This window comes from Egretta garzetta, unplaced genomic scaffold (assembly GCF_000687185.1).
Source record: "Egretta garzetta isolate BGI_Z169 unplaced genomic scaffold, ASM68718v1 scaffold215, whole genome shotgun sequence".
Lineage (NCBI taxonomy): Eukaryota > Metazoa > Chordata > Aves > Pelecaniformes > Ardeidae > Egretta > Egretta garzetta.
In genome coordinates, this window is record NW_009259719.1 from 3309743 (window position 1) to 3334816 (window position 25074).

At 37.0% G+C, this 25074-nt stretch overlaps 1 protein-coding gene across 1 annotated transcript in view; it reads left to right on the forward strand.

The window, feature by feature from the left end:
• Positions 1 to 54: 54 nt before the first annotated feature.
• The window catches only part of ARHGEF3 (Rho guanine nucleotide exchange factor 3), a 29367-nt gene continuing 4347 nt past the window's right edge, over positions 55 to 25074 (forward strand). The window contains exons 1-8 of the mRNA XM_009639325.2: positions 55 to 214; positions 11826 to 11933; positions 18788 to 18958; positions 20759 to 20821; positions 21150 to 21246; positions 21363 to 21439; positions 22932 to 23189; positions 24315 to 24485. Of these exons, the coding sequence (XP_009637620.1) occupies positions 119 to 214; positions 11826 to 11933; positions 18788 to 18958; positions 20759 to 20821; positions 21150 to 21246; positions 21363 to 21439; positions 22932 to 23189; positions 24315 to 24485 (1041 nt within the window). The 5' untranslated portion in view covers positions 55 to 118. The remainder of the gene's footprint in view (positions 215 to 11825; positions 11934 to 18787; positions 18959 to 20758; positions 20822 to 21149; positions 21247 to 21362; positions 21440 to 22931; positions 23190 to 24314; positions 24486 to 25074) is intronic.

Consider the following 25074-nt stretch of genomic DNA (forward strand, 5'->3'; position numbering starts at 1 on the left):
GGGCGCCGCGGGTACAGGGCTGCCGAGTGCCGGGGAGGCTCGGCTCGGCTTTGTCCTCTCGTCTTGTGCTCGGACAGAATCAGCTGTGACCCCCGAAACCGCTCCTCCTGCAGCCACGATGGTGGCCAAGGACTATCCCTTCTACCTTTCCGTCAAGAGGGCGAATTGTGCCCTGGAAGCGCAGACGGTGACCAGCCCAGCTAAAGAGACGGAGGTACTTAACCTACTGGTGATGTGGTTATAACTTTTTATTTTTCTTTATCGTGTGATCTGTATTGCCTTGGGGAAACGTAATGCGCTTTGAAAATCGGCTTCTGGTTTATTTAGGCATCCTGTCTCTAGATGTTGAACGTTCCTTTGGAATAAGGCAAGGAATAAAGAATCTAGATTTTTGCCATCTGTCATTTTAAGAAATTGAAATTAATCTTTTAAGTAGCTAATTGAGAAATACCTGGTTTAGATAGGTAGTTTAAAGTTTTTTATATGTATTTTATTCCATTGCTAACCATTACTTACCAATGGTTCAGCTTACACTGGAACTGGTTATATGCTTTGCTGAGTGGAGGGGAGTCTGGAAAACGGTGTCTTAAAGCATTTTCTGGCTTTTCCTCATCGGTAATAAACCAAGAAATTAATACGATAACATTAACAGTTAACTGAAATCTCTATCAGCAGGTTGGCTACTCTGTTTCTTAAAAAGCATGAAATCCTTTCAAGTGATGTTAAAAATCTTACTCGTTCACCCAAATTCAACATACTCATTTGCAAAGTTCTAAATGGTGAAACTTTTCAGGAACAATGTTCGTGAAAGGCTTAAGTACTTGATACTTTAAGTTAATGTTGCTCTGTGTGCTTGTTTGGAAAGAAAACAGTGACCTTAAGGATTCTGCCTAGCTGTGCTGGAGGAAGGATAAAATTTCTCTCTGGAAGTTTTTATCACTTATATATATATGGCTTCTTCATTAGTCTTGTTTGCCGAATAACTTGAAGACAACTTAGTAAATGGGGTGTATTTAATACAACTGCATCAAAGATTAATTACCTCCAGCAGTTGAACAGATTTAAAGTAACATAAGGCAAGTTACTATTTAATCACAATGTATAAGCTAAGAACTAATAAAAAGATGTTCCAGTCTTGCTTTTCAGTGTACTTTCACATAAAGGGATTTAATTATTGCAGTTAACGAAAGTGGAGTTTTTTTCAACTTCGAAAACTACCACCCTGAGTGTGTGTACATCTGCATCTATGTAAAGCACGAGTTGTTAAGTACCAAATGGTTCTCTTAAGGGCACTCATTTTACTAACTATAATATTAAAGAAATGCAGTTTTAGCCTTTACTGCAGGAAGGTTTTTTTGGTGAATGAATAGAATTGTCAAGTCTGAGGAGTTGGCATGCTGCTCTCTTACAGTTAGGAAGGGCAGCTTAATTACAGTCAAATTTCAAAGAAAAAGTCTCAGTGAAAGCCTAGAGCACAAGGAAGTATCTAATAACAGATGTGATCAATCAAAATTACAATGTGCAAACAGTTGTTTCTGATTTATAATCTTTCAGTTCGCATTTTATATGAATAAGAAAATGCACGCTATGCTTTCAGGCTGTTTTCTGAGAGCATGATGGGCTTCTAGCATTCTGAAAAATAAACTTCTAAACATTCTCCTGTTTGTCTTAGGACAGTATGAAAAGACCACCTGCCACTCCAAAAATGCAGTTAAGGAAGCAGAAATAAAACCTACTCTTTGGGAAAGGCATTATAGGGATAGATGGATGCAGCCTGTTTCTTTGAAGTCTGTCAATATGGGGGGGGGGAAATCCATGTTTCTTCTCAAGCTCTAATGTTAAGCTCTTCTACCCTTCAGTATTTACAAGGCTAAATAAAGCTATTGGGCGCCTTCTACCACAGTGTTGTGCTACTGCACCAGAAAGCTAGCTTGTTGGGGGGTTATGAATTTGTGGCTTTGAAAACCTCAATTTCATTTTAATTATTAACACGTGAAGTTGGTTGATTTATTTAATAACCGAACGTGTGCATAAATGTTGATATGTGTGGAATAGAACAGACTCTCTACTACGTAGATGTTGTGTTTTGGTTTTAAATCAGAACTCATTATTATAAAGTATTTCCTCTGACCTTACTAAACAATAATCTTCTAGTGTTTGTTTTGAACAACTACAAAATATAGTCTGGGAAGACCAAGTACAATAGAACTTACATGGGATGAAAGTCAGCCAAAGGCTTGAGCATATACCGAACTGTTAAAATTTTCCCAAATTTCCAGTTGGGTCTCTGGGTAACAATCTGACGCTTGTGGGCAATAGATTAGTTCTTCCTTATTCTTGGACTTCACTTGGAGCCTGCAGAGCAGTAGTGGAAAACCAGGAATGTTTTTGAGGAACAATTCAGTGGCACAAAAGAGAGCAGAGGTTTTCTACTTCGAGTTCATTCTTTAAGCCACACTGGCTTCCTTGGCATAAACTCCATAGAAGTAGCACAGTCACAAAACAATGAAAAATAAAATGTCCAAAATGCATGTGAACAGTAAAAGTCTGGATTCTGAGAAAAGGCTAGTGTACCTCTAGTCAGAGTGCAACTATCATAATTCTTTCTAAATGCAGTTTAATGGCAGCAAAACACTTCAATGTCTGAGGAATGAGTTAATACAGGAAATACTATAAGGCCTTTACATACATCATGGCATACCCCACATAAAATAATGTACAATTCTAGGTGTAAACAGTGCAGAGGTGTTGGGCTCTTTCCAGCTTTTTCATAATACAAAATTAGAGACTGTAAAACTTGAAATTTGCTTCCTTTAAGGTATAAAAAGGCCCACATCTTTCCCGATGATATAGATATACACACACAAACCACACTATTTACTGTGTTTCACTGGTTAAAGCAGTTCCCTTATCACCCCTCTAAAGGAAACAAAGTGAAGCAGAGCCAGTGGATGGGCAGCAGATAAGAAAGAGCTCGCACAGTCACAGAATGAGGTTTAAAGGTTGGGAGACATTAATTCCTCAGAGTAAGGATGTTGTGTTCTGCTGTACAGGATCTGTGCATGCGTTTAGGCTCTAAAAACTACAACGGTGGCATAGAATTCCTTTGTGTCTCCAGTATGTTGTATGTCTACTTACATCTCTTATGCTGCAGAAATCTTAGACCTAGGAATCAGAGCTGTTTGCAATCTATCTTTTGTTGTCTCCTGATATCCTCACTATTTTGATGTGCAGGAGGTCTAGGCTGCCTTGTGCTCAGAACTGTGTTTAATTTGGCGTGGGGAGTGTAGGAAAACTAACCTGAAGGGTAACCCACAGGCCTCTGGGCCATGGCACATCATTAACATGAGAACCAGGCATGGAGCCAGAGGGAGAGGGGCCAAAAGATTGAGATAAACTGCAAGTCATGAATTTTCTTTGATCTCCATAAATGTTTGTACTTAATTTTTAATGAAATATTAGCAAGCGGCAGTTTTGATATATTTCAGGTAAGTTCATGTGCAGTGTAACTGCAGTGAGGTAAATGTGGAAACATGTCAAAACCCCACACTTGGAATTGCTGATCTGTTCTGCTTAATGGCAATTTGAAACAAACAGCTTGCCTTTATTTTGCCATTGAGTAACTCGCTCTATGATGTCTGCTTGTTAATTGGCAGTTCAGCTTCATGGCCAGTTTGTTCCAGAATGGAAAAGGTCTCTCTTAGGTAGTCTGTACAAGCAGCTTCTAATGAGAGGAAATGCAGAATTTAATCAACTCTACATGAGTTGTCTGGGTTTCTCAGAGTTTCTGTTACTCGTGTTAATTCACCTCAGTATGAGGTTTTCTGTTAATTGGCCTTCATTTCCTAACTGCTGGTAGACTTAGATTTCTGGATATCGTAGACGAATGATCAGTCAAGATAGCTGGATGCAACTTGTCCTTACGCTGCTGACAGTTCAGTGGTTCTGTCTTGCATATGGCAAATGGAAGTTGAGGTCTTAGGAGTGGTGACTAATGAGGGCAGCCTATTTGCGGCAAGGAGCCAATCTTTGGTGAACGCATGACACAATAGCGCGTTGCAAACTTCAGCTGATTTTCTTCGACTGAGAATACTTCACCACTTCTCTATATGGCTTTTCATTGTACCCTGACTATTGTTTCAGGTCCTCTTCTTTATAACACTGACTGAAACAAAATGTCTCTGGATTTTGCTTCATCTGCTTGCTGGTTTTGCGGAAACTGGCAGAGGAGGAACAACAAACCTCCTCCTGCTTCCATCATGGAGCACAGGTGGTGGGTGGAACCTTGTGGTTTTGAAGGAAAGCTGTATCATTGATACACACAATTTATTGGCTGATCAAGCTGCCTTTATGTATCAATTTACTTAAATCACTTAATAAAGTTGTCTTGCAGTGCCAGCAGTTTCACTGGTGGGATGCCTCTTCCCAGATATTAGGATGGATTTGTGTGGATGATTACAGTTACTGTTGTGCAACACTGAGCTATACTTAGAATTGCTTTAGAGTCACCTACTTTGTTTTTCTTGACCATCAGCCTCAGCTCTAGAAGAGTGAATGTTCTAGAATTTCCCAACCAGAATATTTCTAAGATACTATGAAGCAAAGGCAAATTCTCTGCTGTTCCAAGTATTAAAAAACCATAGTCTTTATTAGCACCAGTAATAATTGAGAATGTTGTTCTAGTTTTAGATTTGCTTTTCTCTGAAGGTGCAAAAAGCCTGAGATGCCTGGCTGAATTTATTTTTAGGTTAAATGTTTGCTGTATTAAGAGACTCTGTTGTTAACATAGGTTGGTTTTTTCTATTTTAACCTTTTTTGTTTGTTTTGGGTTTTTTAGCCTGCTGAAGGTTAAATACTGATAACATCCCGTGGAACAGAGCTTGAATGTGGGGGTTTTTTTATTAAACTCCAAGTTTTGGGGGCATTTATTAGAACTGTTTAATCTTGGGCCAATTTAACTAGTAGCAGACTAATAAAAATAATAATGTTGGGCTTCCTGCCATGACAAATGTTGACTTACCCTTATAAAGTTGACTAAAAACTAATAACCTTTAAAGTATAGGAGTATGGAAATTTAGCCAGTTACATGAAGTCTGAAACAGAGTGGATCTGTTCTAGTTTGCTGGCACTGCTTGTGAATTATGGTTGAAACAAAGGTTACTGTACTGTTTCGATTTATAGTGTCTTCCATTTATTACACTGTTAACTCTTTTGAGACTAATTTAAGTTAAAACATTTTGCACTCCTATAGCACAGAATGAATGCTTTGGATATCTGTTTGTCTGAGTTCACAAATAGAAAGTATATCAAAAGGGGAAAAAAACCTACCAGCATATTTTTTATAAAATGTTAAGAAAGTTAGCAACCTCAAATCCAGAATTACTACAGTAAATAATTATCTTAGAACTTGTTGAACTCCAGTAAGTTAGGATGTTTTTAACAGGCATTGACAATTTCAGCGTTTTTGTCTGTGGATTGAGAGAAAGTTACCTTGCCTTTGAAGGTAAGCGGGATAAATTCTGGTATTCTAAAATGGTAATTTCCTGTACCAGTTTTCACGTAGCACTTATTTTCTGGGTGGCCTTGAAAATCTCTCTAAGTTCCTTTGGTTGAGTTTGCTTTTAAATACAATCAGAAAAATCAACACAATGTGGTCACAGTAGTGCTGCACGTGGGCCAAAGACACAAGTGTAATGACCCCGCCGGGAAATATTTTCCCTTGTTTGTCAAATTCAGCACCAGTTCTCCGACACGGAGGCTGTTGTTGAAGTTGCTGATAAGAGATGGGAGAGTCAGGTGGAAAAACAATCATACCAGTGAGCATACATTTGCTTTTACTGCTCACTGGGAGGAAATCAGTGGTGAAGCCAGTCAGGAGCAGAGAGTGAAAGAATCGTGAAGTGACGTACTGAAACCTTTTATATGGCAGCTTGACTACTACTCTGTGCTCTTCTATATGTGTTATCCAGGTCATTGGTTCTGCTGTTCTGCAGGCAATATAAAGGGAACCTGGCCTAGTTCTTTTTGTTTCCTTTCCTTCTGTTTGTTAGAAAATTAAAACCAATCTTTTGCTAGAGTAATTTATCCATCAAAGTGTGATAATTAAGCTGTGGGTGGCCTTGTTGAATGAGAATGTACAGAAAACTAATCAATATGATTAAATGGATTTAACTCACTCTGACACTCTGCTTTAAACTTTGGGAAAATTTCGTTCTTTACATATACTAGTAAAAGAAATATTTTATTTTGTGGATGGAAGAGCATGAGAAGCGTTGGCTTCTTCCCCTAAAATAGCCTCCTAGAAGCTTTTCATATCTGTGTAGCGTGTTGTTGGATACAATATGTCCAATTATTAGGCGTGGGTTTCAGTAATGAAGAAATAAAAAGAACATCAACTTAGCTGTTAGTACATTGCAACTAATGTAAGTGCCTGATTCTTCAAAGGTTCTTCTGCTTTAACGTGCTTCCGTGGCTGTTGAATGCTTAGCTTGCCCCAGGAGCAGGTGCTGTATGCTAAGATTCCGGCCTTTAAATGCTAACCTGTGTGTATTAGAGCCAAAAATAATGATATAAAAGTTGTCTTTTGCCAAGATGTTGTCATTTTGAAATGACCATATCACAGTTTTAAAAAGCAATGCCTCGTTCAGTTATGCAAGGCAAAAAGACTGAAATTTTACTGGAGAGGGAGCTGGTGGAAGTTACTCAGGAGAGTATGGCTTCCTGGCAGAACTATAGTGAAGCTGCTTGCTGTACACATTTCCTGGCTGTCCAACAGCAGAATACAATTTTTGGAGAGTTATACATAAAAGCTGGAACTTTCCTGTCTTACTCAGCAGTCTAAACCATCAGGTTAGGGTTTAATACGTAGAAGATACTAGAAATACAATTGTACATATATATAGGATCTACAGAATAAATTACAATGAAGCAGCAACCTAGAGCACTGTGGCCTCCATGCCTAGAAGACCGTTAGGAGAATGGTGAGGCATGGCATCTTCAAAACTTCTTACCTGATAGTTTCCCGTCTTAAATCAGTGATATCAGTGATTATGCCATTGTGATTACTCTTATCTTTCTTCCTACAAATTCCCCAGGAAAAAAAATGTGATAAACTCTCTCAGATGGACATAGTAGTTGTTTGAAATGTCCACTCTGTGGTTTCCAGAACCATCCAGATTTTGGATACAATTTGCTTGTTTTATCACTTTGTTCACAGTTTCAAGAGTTCTTTTTTGAGGCTGCATATATACATGGTATTTCCAGCTTTAATTTTTTGCTCTCTGAATTCAAATATACCCAAAGTCATCTTGAGTTCAAATATACAGCCCCCTCCAAAAGCCATCTGCTCTTTGTTCTAGCCTAGTCAGGTATTAATTTGACTTCACTTGACTGTTCAGCCTTTGAAGTTCTGCACTCGTGTTTCCCTCAGCTTTATTTAGCCTTATATCAAATTTAAAGCCCTGTCAGATTAACATTACTTGTTCACATATACCAGCTCCACAATTTAGAAACTCTGCCAAACTGTGGTCTGGATCTTTTGTTTTCTAACTTACTTTCCATATTGTTTCGGCAAGCCTTTCCGACTCTGAAAATGCAGTCTAGTGTTTTGTTTTGTTTCAAAACTCCAAAATTATTTTTTAATACCAATAATAACAACTTTAAAAGGTCAGGCAAAACATTGTAACTCCTGAATTTTTTGTGTCATAACTTGGCCCAGCTCCCAGGCTGGACAGGTGATGGTTGTTGCAAGTGGATCCAGCCACTAAATCCCATCTCTCAATCCCATCTGCTTCTGAATTCCCTGAATTCGGCAGGAGAGCAGGAGGGGTGATGACTGTGGGTAGCACTGAGTCTTCTGAGCACACTTGGAGGTACAGACCTGGAGTCTGATGTTCATTCTGTCTGGCCATTATTTCCTTACTAGAGCCTCTTCATGCTGGACAGATGCTGGAATTGCACGGTTCTGCGTTCCCATGTGCTTAGATTCATACCCCAAAAGATTTTATAATTGTGGGACCCCTGGTTAACTGCAAAACCAGAGATTTTTTCAGAGACAAATTAGTAAAATAATGAACACATGTACTAGGAATTCCTAACTGCAAGCAGTTTATTCTTAAAAAAAAAAAAAAAATGATTAAAGTTGAAGAGCTTGGGAAGCAGCATCTGGAATGCAGCTCCCTGATCTTACTGGGCTAATGTGCAAGTACAGATTCTGGTTGGTATCTTTGGGTAAAGCAGAACAGCTCACACACTCCTCTTTCCATTTGATCTGTTGGTTGTGAAGAACAGACCCCTTAGTGAGAAAAACAACCATCTGTTTAAAATGTCTTTATGCACTTGCCTTTGGAATTTTTCCCTGTCCAGATCATTGGCCTTGATAGTTTGTTCCGCTTCTCTGTAGTGCTGGTATGGAGAGGTGACACAGCTTGAGAACGAGGGTATTGATGGAAGGGGAGGTAGAGGCAGAATGGATGTAGACCATGCAACAGAAATACTGTCTTCGAATGTCTAAGTTTCAGTATTACTATCTTACAGTTTCAGAATTGCTCCATTAGTGCTATATTTTCCTAGCACAGTCAAAGCCTTACCTGTACAAACTTCATTATTCCACAGCGGAGGGGGTGACTCAGTGCTGGTTGCTCTTCTTGTCAGACTTCTCTGAGGGAGGTGGCACCTGGGACACTGATGTTGAGTTTTCTCTTCCAGCTGGCTATCTTAACCTAACAGGCTGTTTCTAACACGGGGTGAAAATCACATTAGAAGTAGTCAGAAAGCTTTCACAGTAATCAAGAACTTTGGATTAACAAGATTTACTTTCAGTCCTAATTGGTAAAAGTGTAAAGCCTTAGACTTCTGAAATTATTGATTTGTTATCTTAATTCTATTGGAGGGAATCCTGTAATAATGTTCATCTCTTTTTAATAAGATTAAGTTCCTAATTTGAACTACATATTTTAGCTGTTTTGAATTCTGATCAGATTTTTCAGTGGGAGATCAGAATATGATACACTACACCAGGAAGAAAAAATGGGCTGTTGAGGCAGAAGAGCAGGACCTCTGCAGGCATGCCTTCACACCCATTCGCTAACTTTCCTTTGACTACTGGGACAAATGCTGACCTCTGGTGGCTTACAACAAGAAGCTCTAGAAGAGCTTAATGGTTTTTGGTGGCTGAAACTCTACTGTGTTCCCCCGGAACTGTAAGCATCCTTGGCTAGGAGATGACATGGGTTTCAGGCAGCCTTTGGGCTGTCTGATGTGAAGAAGGGGAAATCATATTTCTTTTTTTTTTTTTCCACTTCCTCTCACTCCGCGAGAGAAAGAAGGTGATTTCCATTCCTTTTACTCAGGCTGATTTTCTCCAAGGTTATTTGATGCTGTGCATCAATTTTCAGAGCTGCCTGAGGTTCATGTGCCCCACACGGCAGAGCAAATGAGGTCCTGGTCTGAGTGCTTAGCCTGCAGGCTTTGGGTACTAATTAATAAACTTCAGCTGCAGTCACACACACAGTATTTGGAAGTAATCGAATAAAGACAGACTGACTTGCTGTTCTTTACTTAGTTTTCAACACTACTCAGGAAGTTTCATTCAAGTTTTTTGCAGTGCTCTCAAATGAAATGCTGCAGAGATGCAGTGAAATACAGATTTACTTCTGTGACTTCATTTTCTGTCAGTAGGCTCCTCAGAAAATCATTCAAGGGCTTCTGGGCTTAGTTATGTTATAAGACTGAAAGGTGGTGCAAAATTGTTAATAGATCACAATGTGTGTGAAAAAGGTCTGTAGGACCTTTTGGAGCATTTAACTTTCAAGCAAGATACAGCTGTGATGTTGTATGGATAAATTTGTGCTTTTTAACATGAGTTTGGTCTCTTGACCAGAGAACATATACATAGCAGCAAAGTTATACAATAACAGAAAGGATCAGTAAAGAAGGAGAAATCTTCTCTATTAATCCTAATCCCCCTCTCCCTGTCCTCTGAAAAATCCATACAGTTCATTTCCAGATTTTGCTTTCCTTTTTTTGCATTTATGCCTAAGCAGCCTTTGCTGCTACATGAGAGCTGCTAGCAAAAGCTGTGCTGCTGGCATAGCGCTGCCCGACTCTGTCTGGGACTTCATGTCCTTCCACTGCAGTGCAGCATGATTCATTACAAGCAGGCTCTGCCATGGGATATTATTTGTGCACCAGGACTGGCATTCTGAATAATCATAAAAAAGAAACGGCTGATGGCTGAGCCACCAGTTACAGAAGAATTACAGTGGAATCTCCAAGATTTCTCTTCTTTTTTTTGGGAGGAGGGGGAAAGGGAGTGGGGATGGTGATGCTGTAGATAAGTATGCTGGTGGTGCTGCAATGACGTAAAAAAACACTCCTTCAAAAACCTATGTCAAAGACATGGTTGCTGAAAAGGAAGGAATATGAATAGCAGTGCAACGGTGAAGATAAGGATGTAACTTGATTTAGGCTGCTAAAATTCTCTAATGCCAGGTTTCATGTGTGATGGAATACATTATTTTTGCTAGAGGGTTAAACACTTTGTCCCTCATCTCAGCTGGCATTTATGGATTTCCAGGTCTGCCTGCTGAGAAGTAAATTAAATATGTAGCTGCTTCTCACCTTTCCTCTGTGGTTGTACTAATGGAAGACAATTTTTATCTCCAGTAATACGGATGATGATCATCGCTGCTGAGATTTATTTTTTTTTTGGTATCAAGAAGGATGAGAAATCTGCATTATTTCCAGAAGGATTTGGATTTCTGAACGAAAGGATAATAAGCATGCTTCATTTTCTTAAAGCTATGTCTAGGAAATTGGTGGCATAGCAAGCCTACACAAACTTTGTAAGCATGGCTGAAAAAGAAAGATGAACTGCTTTAGGATGTCCTTGAAATATGATGTTGGATGGGTTTTTTAACTTCACTTGGAAGGTTTGGCTCTTTTTCTGTCAAAAGTTGCCTTTTGCATGTGCTGTTCAAGATCCATTAAATGTCAGATGGAGGTTAGGAAGCCAAGGGTAACTGTTCTCTTTTTATGTATTTATAATAACTTTTTTCTTGTGTTACCATTTCTGTTAACTTTTTTTTTTAAATGTGCAGGACAATTGGCATTTTATATCGAAGTGGTTATGTATTACTGTAAGCGCTGTTAAAAGTATATATGAATTCAATTTAATTGAATGCTTTATGGTAGATTTTCATTTAATTTTCCTTTCTATTTTATGCAGGAATTAAATATATGTAAACATGTTATTAATGTGTTTGCCTGTTTATATAAAGTATTTCCATAGGAACATGCACTCAATAGACAATTACAGCTAGAGATTTCTGTCTAAATTGTATTTTCTGGAATAAAATACATTTAACTGAATAGAGTCACATGCTGACAGTGCCAGAGGCAAAGAAACAAACGGAATTGTTTTTATTTGAAAGTATTCCTTTCAGTGACAAGATTATCATAACATGCATTAGCTGCAGAGCACTGCTGAAAATTTCTCTTTTAAGAATGAGTTAATATAAGACAATTATTTTGTCTGTCTTTACCTTTCTCCCTTCCCCTGCTCCCAGCCGTGCCAACTTCACCATCATCGCATTTTTCAGCTGTTTCCCGGATCTGTGTGTGCCAGCCAAGAGTAATCTGTCAGTGTCAGCGCTTAAAACTGCTGTTGTTTATTTACTACCCTAATTATATACCAGATTTACAAACTTGCTTTTTAGAAATGCTTTCTTAGGTACCTCAGCAAAACTGGTAGCAATGTTTATCTGATTATGCTCACACTCTCCCCATTTTTTTCCCTTTCCCTTGTCTTCCTCCCCCTGCTCCAGGAGCCCAGTAACAAACGGGTCAAGCCGCTTTCCAGAGTTACATCACTAGCGAGTCTCATTCCTCCCGTACGAGCCACTCCACTGAAGCGGTTCGGCCAGACACTTCAGGTAATCACAGTAAATGCATTGCTGCCTTAACCTCTATTGCTAAAAGGGGAATGCAGACCTATTCACAATCACTTCTAGGGTTAGCATGGGAATGTGAACTGTACGTAGGCCCACGCGCACCGCTGTAATGGGCCAGATGGGTTTAGATGGCTTATGACTACAGGGTCGCTCAACTTAAAACCTCAGAACTCTCATCTCCGAAAACCACTTCTCTGACCAGATAATTGATGGGCTTTAATTACCAGTAAGAAAACAATTGCACCTGTAGCATATAAAAGTTGTTATACTAAAGGATTACGATTGCTTTTTTAAATTTGATGAACAGAATTTTCCGTGACACTTTCTATTGATTTTGGGTGGTTTCTTTGACAATGTTATTTTTGGTATAGTTAGTCATGTAGGACTGCTAAATTTCCTTCTGTGTAGTGAACTTTGACCTTGCCTACATAAGGTTAGTGAACAACTGGAAAACAGTCATTTTTCCAATGCTGCTGATGAAAACTAATAAAGGGCAAGACAATTTTAAATGCAGTTTAGAAATGAAATTATTTTGTTGTTGCAGTTTCTATATTATAGATTAGGTGCATAATATTTAACATAAATTAAAGTTCCATTAGTCTCTAATTATAAAGTATTTGTGCCTTCCAACCTAGAAACTGCAAAACATTTGGGTGCTCAACTCCTAATGGTTATCAGGAGTGGTAAATGGTTGGAAGCTGCAGGACTGCTGTGGGTCAGGCCTAGAAAGCCCAACTGCTTCCTTTTTACAACAGTTGATGTAAGGAGGTGTGTATAAGATTTGAAGAAAATTATTTAACAAGCCTAATTTCTTTGATGAGAGGAAATACAAAAATACCTTGAATGTATTAAAAATGTTACTTAATCAAAATTAGCTTAATTGGAGCATTACTGAAGTTATGCTAATCTTGAGGAGGAAAGAAATAAAACCTTAGAGCTAGGAGTTTTATGACAAATAAATAAAAAGTCGTGGGAAAGAACTTAATTTTTCTGTAGTGGTAGTTACCTAGAAAACAGATATTACAGGGTTTCTTAAACATTGGCTTTTGAGTGTTTGGTTCCTGTGATTTTGGAAGTGCAGACATCCGCACACAAAAGCCGCATGTGTGGGCTGGAGGAGAGGCAAAATGGCTGAACTCCTCTCAGCCTGGGTTTGATCCAAAAGGTGTATTATAGCGTGACTAGAGCAGAGATGCCTGTATTCCCTGGGGTGTATAAATCTCCTCCATAGTCTGCCTCCAGGAAAAAATTGGCCCGACTCTGAAAGGACTACATTAGTTCCAGTTGTGAGGAGTGTGGAAAGTGAATTAATTCTTGGCTAAATTGCTTCTGAGCACGGCGCTTCCCTTTTCACAGCCTTAGACAGCTGTTGTCCTCATTTAAGTACCTACACTGTCATTCGGTAGCCTTTGAGACTGGGTTGTCCAGTACAATATTGTATTTAATGAAGTTTGATTTAGACTATCCGAAACAAACTATTCTTTCATGCATGTAGTAGCAGCTTCCCGAGATGAGAATTACATAAATGTGTTTCAGGGAAAATTTTGACAAAAATAGGAGAGAAAACAGTGGCTTTGTTGCAAGTCCTAGTGTTGCAAGCATTTCTGTCTTGCTCTGTTCATACCAGTTATAAGAATATATTTAATTAACTGTCTGCTTCTAAGCAAATTAAACAGTGCTGTTATTCATACCACCTTCTCTGAGTAACTATGTGCTCAAAGGAACTGTGATGAGAAATCAGCCTGTATGTTCTCCAAATCCTAGGTCTGAATCTATTTCCAAGTGATGAATGCTGGCGATGTCTCTCAAAACTGCCTTCATGGCTGGCTGTAAATTGAATTGTTATCTAATTTTGTCAGCAACAATAGAACAGGGAAAAAAAGACTGACCTTCTTGTGCTCGGGTGCCCCATTTGGAATTATTTAGAAACATTCTGGAAAGCATGTATAGCTTTTTTTACTTTATTATGTATTGACATGGCTGTCACTGTGCCTTGTGCAACAGTATAGAGCAGGATTTTTTTTCATGGTGTAACACCTGTAAAAAGAAAACAAGTGTTGATTTTTCTTACTGGATGAACTTTTATATATCTTTATTGTTAAGTTATTTCAGTCAAAACCCATGTTTCTTCTTGCATTGCTGATAGATATTCTGTATCTGTAAAATGAAGAAAACCACTATCATCACCACAGCATCCAAAACAAACAACTTCCTCCCCTGGAAGAAAACCAATCAAAGCCAACAGAACATCCATCCAAAAAGACCATTCCAACAGCAACAGTAAAAGGAAATAGCAAATTCTGAGTTTCCTTGATGGCATTTCAAAGAAACCTTCTTCTATATTCTTTCTGAATGGAAGATACATGTAAGAGGAAAGAAAAAGTTTATTGTGCCTAATTTTCCTACCTCTGTACATGTAACTTCCACTTTATATTAACGGACTTTCTGGATGCAGGTTGAAGAGAAACACCTCTGTGTCTGAGATCCATGTAGTGTCTTTTCAAATGTGTTCTTAGCAACTTTTCGTGTTTTGCATGTTTTATTGATTATAGAGGTATTTGATTGTTTTGTGTCATCTTAATTTTATTACAATTTTCCACATTATTGTCAATACTTTTCCACAAGGATTCCAAGTAACAAAACACATAAAGTCTTTCCAGCTTTCTTTCTGGGGTTTTTTTGGCTATTTGTAGTTACTCTGTTTCTGTCACATTGGCCACATAGACTAATTGGCTAATATAATGCTCTTAGTTTCATCTCTGACAGAGTCTGTCTGTGTATCTGCAGGATACCAAATGCTAAGCAGGTATTCTTATTTGTTTATCCACCTGGAAAACCACTTTATTTCATAGCTGTGTTTTCAGTCTGCATCAGGCTGGACTAATGATGATGGTGATCTGCTTGTTTCTGCTTGGTCTTATTCACAGCTGTGCTGTTCAGCTTAAAAGCTGAAAATAGGATCAGAAAAAGAACTCCAGCTGATGCTGAAGAGAAAAATTGAAGTCTGGCTAGCTTCCTCTGCAACTTTATTTTTCATCAGCGTGTCTTGAATTTAAGTAGGGAGTCCAAATTATTTATATCTATCTTAGGACACTGGAAATCTCTAAAAATCCTTAAGAAGAAAACTCTTTTCAGCATCGTTTGTTAATGTTAGAACTTAGATCTGTAGTGCCCTATTCCCAGTAAATGAAGCTGCTTGCTTTACTGCGGCTGAAATTGTTTGTTAACTGCATGAATTAACATCAGTAACACATTGATCCTTCATAGTAACGGTCCTGTAACAGCCAGTGAAAGCGATTGCAGTCAGATAAATACAGTAAACAAAATCAAGGGTTGTGGCTGTATTCTTCCCCAGCTCCTTTAGTTTTTGGAAGCATATGAAAATTTTAATAATCCCAGATGGTCATAATTTTTGACCAGTATTCTGGACATGTTTTTAAAGGAAGCCAACAACTAGGAAAGTATTTTTAAAAGACTGGAGACCTAGAAATATTGTTTTGACAGTCCTACAATTCTTTCATGGGATTCTATCACATGACTTTTTTTTTTTTTTTTTTTCCCCCCTCTCTCTCCTTTATGGCCAGTACCAACCAAAGATACCATCAGAGTATCTTTAAACTTGTTTTTTTTAAATTTCTGGTAGAACTTCAATTTAGGGCTCTATTCCACTAAACTGAAATGGGTCTGTTTTTCTGAAAAAAAAATAAATGGGTAAAGTAGTGGAACTGAGATTGTTAAACTCATGTATATTTATCTTAAACTATGACAGAGTTTTATTGAAATAATTTACTGTTTATTTAGGCATTTCTTAAAATAGGCTTATATATCAGATTTACATCTCATTTCTATTCTTGTCTGTTACAGCATTGATTATTCAAGTATGCTTGACTCTCAAGCAAGAAAGTATTAATTTTAGCATTAAATAGTATTTCCCTGGTGATGTGTTAGCTTGTCTCTTAATAGGTTTATAAGCCAATTTCTGCAAAGGAGAAGATAATATGTAAAATAAGCTTGGATTCTACACTGAAGTTTGTGATTCCCAGCCTAACTAGATTTCAGTGTACCAGGATAAGTCAGTCAGCGTTTTTGCCTTCGCTGTGTAAGTGTATAAAAGAAGGAAACGTGCCAGACAAAGAAACCACTGGCACTTGAAGCGAATTTTGTCCTCATTGTTAAATAACACCCCAAAACATTTATTTTCCTTTCCACTAATAAATATCCCCAATCCAATGTTCCTTATTAATATTAAGCAAGGTACATTTTGTATGGTTAATTAAAAGGCTGATGTGTGAGAGAAATCAATTAAATATTTACTTACTGTGTCCAGGTAGCAAAGATGTTAAGCAAGCAAGCAGGATTTTGGGGAGTTTGGTTTCCTTTTGAGTGTCTTAGCCTTTTCGTGCCCCCTCTGCTCAATGGAGAACAGTGTAGGGCTGTAGAGAACAGTATCAAGTGTTCTCATGCAGCATAAAGACACATTACTGTCAATAGATGTAAAAGCTTACTTCTCTGAAAACACTGTATGTAATTTCAGTTTGCTGTTACAGGTGCATGCCATTTTGTAATATGTTATATGACTTTTTGTTAAAAGGTTTCAAGATCAAGGCATTTACTTTAAAAATCAGGCTGTCTGGTGCTGTTCCTGACAAGTACTTTCTTTATTCAACATAAAGCATTCCTCTAAGAAAACACCACCACAAACAAAGAGAGCTATATACTGGAGGGTGCATATGGGAATGCATGGAAAGGGGCATTCCACCTTGGGTCATGGAATGACAACTGTTCTGCTTGGCTGCGTTCTCATGGTTGGTGGTTTGTGGATGCAACACACTACCTCTTTCCCCCTAATATTTCCATTTGCATGTGAAAATAACAGGTTCCATGATTCATCATTATAACAAGTGGAAATTAAGCATGTAATTTCACATGTGTTTCTTTATCTTCTTTACGCTTGAAGGAAGACTAGCACCTGATTTGCAAAGTTTTGGAAGGTTGGGGGAGAGGGTGTGTGTGTGTTTATTTTTAGGGGTTCTGTCAATTCCAAGTAGGGCTCAAAATGGCTTCTGTTAAAAGGCACAGTTTTTATTTATATAATATGTCTTTTGATATTTTAAAAATATATTGTATTTATAGGCACTGTTTGCATTTCATGGGCTCTTATCTTCAGAGGAGAATTTCAAATATGGTACTTTGTATATGCTGCTTTCAACCTGGAAATGAAGAGAATTTATTTTATTTTAAATATTCTTATACAAGGAAATTGAAAGACAATTGTGTTATGTAAGGCAGGTTTTAAACAACAACAAAAATGTAGAGTATTCCAACAATGTGAAATACTTGAGGCATCTCAGAGGTAGGACCTCAAAAAGAAGCCTCTAATTTTAAGGAAGTGAGAAAGGAATCTTTTCAAAACAGGACAGTGAGAGCATAAAATATCCATCTGTAGCCTGAACTCTTTCTAAGAGTCTACAGGCAAACAGAACTCTCAAGTCTCACTTAAAATTGGACGTGTCTTTATTGAAGTTTAAGACCAGACCACAAAATAGATGCTGGTACGCATCGTCAGAGTTAGAGGCTCCAGAAATATTGGTGAAGATTGTACAACAGTAGGACACAATACTGGTATTTCACAATTTGCTATCTGCTAGCACTGATTGTTTAACACGTTTCTTCAAATGCTGAGAAATAAGTAGGAACCAGCTGTGTGAAAAGAATCTGGCTTGTTGCTTGTCATAAACATTAAAATCTGAATATTGACATACCTTTTCCTTAGAGATAGTGTGATTGTTCTCTTTTCAGTCAGATACCCACTTCACACCTTTCTATGTGAATTAGTTCCTTGATCTCACACATCTGAAGAAGCAGGATGTTACCAGTTGAAAGGGTTTCTCATGTATCAAAACCGGTTTGGTCAGTTAGAGCATTATAGTGTTAATTGTTTAATCCTGCTTATGGACAGATCTGGAATGCTTATACCAATCAAATCTTTCATGATTCTGACAGCTTACAAAAAAAAAAAAGTACTACGATCAGGTAGCAAGACACTTACTAAGGTAAGAGGAAAGGTTTTGAAGGGCAGTCTCACATTATAAAGCCTCTTGCTGCCCAACTGAGAAAACATTTTTTTCTTAAACCATTAATATGTGTTTGATGTAATGCACCTTTTAATCTGATATCCTCGAGGTAGGGCTTATTGTTTCTCAGTACAAAGATCTTTGAACAATCCCACCCCCCAAAAATAAGCAAACCCCAACAATTCTGTTGACTTTCAGTTGATACACAAGTTTATCTACCAGTTTTTGCTGTCCTAACTTTCTACAGTTTCTGTGTAACAACTGAATCTTTCTTTCAAAATCAACCAAAAAAGTTTTCATACTAGTTTTGTCTCTAAAATTTGCATTAATTGAAAATTTTCAAGTATTAGGGATCTAACAAGGCAGATATGTGTAATGCATGAATTATTCCTGTCTGTTTACTGAAGTGAAACTTTGTATCAGTTATGTTAATTTAGTGTGTTGGACCATTCTGCCATTATCCCTGTATTCATTCTTGTTGCACGGTATGTGAGTGCATTGCATAGTTTTAAACGTGTTGAGAACAAGACATGATGGATGTAGTTCACTGGCAGCATGGAAGAACTGGCCTTCCATAAAGATGCATTAAAATTTCTTTTACATTCCTAGTACTAAACATTGCTATTAAGCCACAGTAAAAACTAACTAGATAACATTTGTCTGTTGTACTGAACTATGTGTATATATTCCTTAGGGAAAAAAAAAAAAAGTGTGATGTGAAACTGTTCTAACAATAAAAACTATTTTTCTGTATATTTCTAGCGCTCTATCAGTTTCCGTAGTGACAGTCGTCCAGATCTGTTCAGTCCACGACCATGGTCTCGAAATATGCCGCCTGCTAACACAAAGCGGAGAGACAGCAAACTGTGGAGTGAGACCTTTGATGTTTGTGTCAATCACATGCTTACATCTAAAGAAATCAAGCGTCAAGAGGTACAATTTAATTTTTTTGCCATAAATTTCATGTTCAAAAGTCACCTTTAAGGCATGGAGTTGAGGAATGCTAGTAGGTATTAGGATAGCACTTGAAGCTTTCCTGAAATTAAACAGAACGTCATAACCTCCACTAGAAGCAGAATTCTATGCCTAGTCTGTATAATTCAAGCTATATTAATGATTATATTATTTTTTAAAATCAGCTGATCATATTTCCCTAACAAATGTGAAGTTACTGAGATATATTGTACTGTGATTGCCTGTACATGTTCAATGTAACAGTTTCTGTTGTGATGGTTGATATTTTGATGTCTCATTTTATTCTAGTATGATATATGAGCATGCTATTTCAGGAACAGGTATTCATCAAGTGATACATAAGCACAGAAATGCACAATCATTTCCCTTGTTGGAAAACAGTGTCTTTAGTTTTTAGTCTAGTCTTTAGTTAGTCTAGTCTAGTTTTTAGTTTAGTAGGAAGTTTTCAGTGCTAGGAAGATGAAATATTAACCAAAAGATGTATTTTTCAAAGCAAAAAAAAAAGAGTGGTTTTGATGGTTTGTCATGAAATTCTAAACAATTCATGTTACAGCCAATGACAGAGCTCCCATGGAATCAAGAATTTTCTTTTTTCTACAGAAATTTCTAGCAGTATCAACAAAGTTTATAACAATGTATCTGAGAATACTTCAGTGACTGAGTCATAAATCAAACAATAGTAACAACAAGCATTTCTTGTGCAGATTTTAACACTGTACAAGAATTCATAGGAAATTACTTTTAAAATTGAGAACTTCAAAGGCAGCATATTGAAAAATAAACTGTAGGAACTGTTTGCATAGTGTAACAGTCATTACTGTCTTGGGACAGAAGCCAGGACCCTTCGTAGAGCCCAAATAAATGAGCTGTATTCCAGGAAGTTTTGCATTTCTGCTTTATTTTGGTTCTTCTGCTGCATGCCTCGACAGAATATCTGAACCACTTCCAGGCGTGCGCTGTCAGTTAACTCACACTATGGCAAGCCTTCCACGTATGCACATTATCAAGCTAGGAGAATCTGCACTAGCTGAAGTTGTTCTTCCATGAGTTACACAGATTGAAAGCCTTGACTGTCAAGTTAGTAATTCTAACTCACAAAAATGTCATTAGCATTTACTGTACAGCAGTTTAGAATGAAATCATGCAATAAGTAGGTACAATAGTATTTTGATAAGCCAGCGTATTAAGGTGGTGGTTATTTTTAATCTGCCACTATAAAGTCTCAAATCTGCTTCAAGAGAAGTAACTAATACCAGCAGACAGCTAAGTAGAACTCTGCCTTCATTAAAAAAAAAATAAATCGGTACCAAAATAAAAGTGCTCCCTGCCAAAGAAATGGTTTAAAAAAGATCTTACTTACCAGACCACCTACAACTTTTACTACTGCATGTGTAAAAATGGAACACAACAAACTACCATGCAAATAGTTATATAAACAGTTAAGATATAGTTGAGTCAAAATATCACACTGGAGATAGCTGCCCCATCTGGAAACACATCCATTTGAAAAAAAAAATGAATTGTGTGGGTATTTCAGACAAGCATTTTATGAGCACTCTGATACAGCTTTGTGTTTAAAAATGCTGCACATGATTCTGTAGCTATGGAATAAAGCCTTACTTTATTTCTGCTATTAGATTTAGCAGAGAGATTCTGCTACATGGTATTAAGACAACTGCTCAGAATATAACATCAACTCAACAAGTTGAGTACAGATAAATTAAAGGTATTTCATAATGTTTGTATCTCTTTTTACAGGCTATCTTTGAACTTTCCCAGGGAGAAGAAGACTTGATAGAAGATCTGAAGTTAGCAAAAAAGGTCTGTTTTTAAAAAAACAAACCACAACAAACAGTATTCATTGGTTCATATCACTTTCAAAATAACCCTTGCTTTTTATAATTACTGAGACAGTAAGAGGGGAAAAAACCCAAAATATATTTCTATTTTCCCATTCTTCCTGAAACCCTTAAATGTGCTGCTTTAAATTTTTTAACATATGAAATGGATGGCTTTAAGATACTCTTATGAAACTTTAATATTCTCAGCAATTGCTCTGGTTTCACGTACAGGGAGCTTCAAAGGCTATGACTAATTTTCCAACTACCAATGATACATTAATGACAGAGCTCCCCTTTTTTCTTTTCAGGCTTATCATGACCCAATGCTTAAACTTTCCATAATGACAGAGCAAGAGTTGAACCAAATTTTTGGAACGCTGGACTCTCTAATTCCTCTACATGAAGGTAAAACTCAAATGGTCTTTGCCTGTGTTACTATTGCACATAGGTTTATAGTAATCTGGTTCATTAAGTGAAGTTTCTTTTTTTTTTTTTTTTTTTTTTTTAAAAATCACGATCAGATCTTCGTAGACGACTTCAAGAAGTCAGGAAACCTGATGGATCAACCGAACATGTTGGCCATATCCTTGTGGGTTGGGTAAGGCAGAGTTTTTAATCAATTTGGGGAATTTAGTTTGGAGCTGCAACATAGTTTTTACATTTATCAGATAATTGCCTTTCCATATCTAGCATAACGTCAAAAATATATTCTTAAAGTATTTTTAAAGGCAAGACAACTATTCAGACACATAATGGAATCTTTTCTCTCTTTGGGGATTTTCCATGAAAAGATGTAGACTAGGATATGATTCTTAAAGCTCTTTATTCTTCAGGAGGCGAGCAGTATTTAATATGCTTCAAATAGAAATCAAGAGTCAGACTAGAGTTTGTCTGATTTAGATCATTTAAGAATCTGCCCCCATTTGTATTCTGGTTTCCTAGGGAAATGAAGCTTGAACAGTCACACTGTGTAATAGCACCCTGCAGTTATTTTTGAATGTCAGTCTGTTCCAGTCAAGGTAACAGGTAGTCGTTAGTGCTGTCAAAAACAATAAGTTTCTAAAAGTTTGTTAAAATAAGGCAGACAGGGATACACGAGAGATGCTATTGCTGCCCCACAAAAGAAAATTTGGTAAGTTCACTTTCTCTAGCATCCAGCAACATAAACACTGAAAATAGCTTTTGTTAGTTTCGATGATAAAATTGCTTGTTATATTAAAAAAAGCTATTTTTAAAAGGATTTAGATATATGAAAAGGTTACTTGTAAGTATACGTAAGTAATGAAATTGAGCAGGAAAGAAAGGGCTTGAAATATTTAAGGGATTAGGTAATAACATACTTAGCAGCTCTGTGTGAAACAATAGCCTATTGTAAACATGAGAAACACGATCACTACTAGTAAATAATGCAAGTAGTTAAGCTTGTAAGTGTCAAATTACATTATGCAAAGAAAAACAGAGATAATTTTAAATATATTTATGTTCTGGTGTGTTTGAACACCAATGAACTTCTCTTGGTCCAAACATGTCCAAGTGTAACTTCCTTTGAAGATTTTACATATAATTGTGTCTTAATATAGCAGGTTTTGTAAATGGATATATTGTTCTAATCAACATACAAGCTATTTTTTTCAGATTTAAGGTACAGTTCTCTCATCTTAGTTTGGTCAGGGTTCTTGAGGGCAATGTAGAAGTTTGCTTATCTAAAAAAGGCCAGATCTGGGAGTACTCATTCCTAGGCTTTTGTTTCCATTCACAATTAAAATCAGACCTCTATGTATTGTCTGCACTAAGTAGTGCTCAGTCATAGATATTTTTAATGCTTTGGAATAAAATTTGAGATCTGTAGGAACTGAGAGATGAGCTAGTGGTTCTAAGTTATTTAAATGATTTTTAAATCACTAACAAGGTGGTCAGCGGACCCTTGTAAACCTTATCTTTGTTTGAAGCATTACAATCAATAAATTGTGGATAAATCTCCAGAAAAAAGTTTCTCAGCATGAGTTCTGACATCCTGAATCACTTGAAACCTTTCTATATAGCAAACGGTGCTTTGTTTTAGCTGCAGAATAATTTATTCTTTTCTTCAGCTTCCATGCCTAAACTCCTATGATAGCTACTGCAGCAATCAAGTAGCAGCCAAAGCTTTATTGGATCACAAGAAACAAGATCATAGAGTGCAAGATTTCCTACAGCGCTGCTTAGAGTCTCCTTTTAGTCGCAAACTGGACCTTTGGAATTTCCTTGACATCCCAAGAAGCCGTTTGGTTAAATACCCATTACTTCTCAGAGAGATTTTGAGACACACACCAAATGATCATCCAGATCAGCAGCACCTTGAAGAAGCTGTGAGTTGCCGTTGGGTTTGCGGGCTTTTTAGGAAATTATAGCACTTTTAGCTCATTAATGAATTAAGGGATGCTACATAAAATATGGAAATACTAATACAGAAACAGAAACTACTCTGCGTGGTTGGGTCTTAACACTGTCTTAGTCTTATGAAGTACATTAGTCTTCCTGTGTGCCATTCTGCTATACGCACATTGGGCCAAGCTGATCCCACATAAATCTCCTGGGATCAGTAGATTCTTGAATTATCTGTTTGGGCATGTATGTCTCAACCCATTCCCCCACCACCCCTCCAGTTATTTAACAGAGGAATTTGGTCGGTCTAAGCAACCTATGATCACAATTAGAGTTGACTAAAATCAACAGAACTTCACATCCACATGCCCAATTAAGGAGCCATATTTTAAGTTTCAGATAAATTGATCTCAAGGCTGCATAGTATCAGGTAGTTCAAGATAGGGAGCGTATTTTTATAGGAAAGGCAAAGCTTTCTTTTTTATGTTTTTTTTTAAAGTAAAAAGGCAAGATAATTATTACTTTAAATTGTAAAATTGTAGGTATATGCAAGTGGAATTGTAAAATAAAATTAATTTACCTTATTTTCAGAGGGTAACTTTCATAATGAACAAATACTGAGAATTTAGTGTTTTGGGCTAGTTGCATGTTTTGCAGGATAAGGATCTTGACAGTCCTTCTGTTTCTTGTTCTCTGCTATGATGCAGCGGTTTGCAAAGAATATAACCTATTTTAAATAAATATTTTTAAGGCAGATTATTTGTCCTGTGTCATTTATTGGCACATTTCAGCTGACAAAAATACATCAATGATTACATTTCTTACATCTGTTTATCTTAATTCTGCCTATTTAGGCTTGATATAAGGAGATAAAAATCAGATTTTTAAGCCATTGTTAGAAACAATGATAAAGCCAAACTAAAGTGTCTTTCTTCACAGTTGTCTGCCTAATTCTGTTGCTAATATTAATTCTCTTATAGACTCATCTGCAAAAAATTCATGTAAACTAACATGTATTTTCTTGTACCTACAGTTAAAGTTATTAGGAGATAGCTCTGAATATTGGACTGTGTAATTAAAGTTTGTGTGTTTTCATTGTTTTTCTGTAGATAAACATAATTCAGGGTATAGTGGCTGAAATCAACATAAAGACTGGTGAATCTGAATGCCAGTATTACAAAGAGAGACTTATTTATCTTGAAGAAGGCCAAAGGGATTCATTGATTGATAATTCACGTGCTGTATGTTGTCATGGTGAACTGAAGAACAACAGGGGAGTGGTAAGGAATAAATATTCTGTCATAAATAGCTTTTAAAGATGCCTTCATTTTGCATGACAGCTAAAAGAACTGGGAGTATATGTACAGAAACATCAACCTCTCATATATAGGAAGTTGATCAATATTAACTATTATATGTAACACTCATCTTGTTTGTTAGCAGTCAGATATCTGTATATGGAGATAATAAGCTTATATGTCTGTCTGTCTCTTAAGGGGACCTAACAATATCCTGGCTAAACTGTAAATCCGACAAACTTCAATAAAATTTTCAGGGAAAAAAAGCAAATAAGAAACATATTTCTGGTCTCAGAGACATGACAGTAATGTCTGTAATGACAAAATGTACTAACAAATTTTAAATCTGTGAAAGGCTGTGGTTATTAAGAATGTTTTGCTTCGTGATTTGTTGAAGTCAAAGTTAGTTTATTGACCAGAGAAATTTAGTATTTGATACTGCGAATTCTAGCCTCCTGGAGTCTGCACTATTGATAATTGTCAGAAGCTGAGCTTTCCATTTAAAAAACAAACAAACAAAACCAACAAAAAAACCCCCACCAAACATGCAGATTAGTAGAGATATTAATTG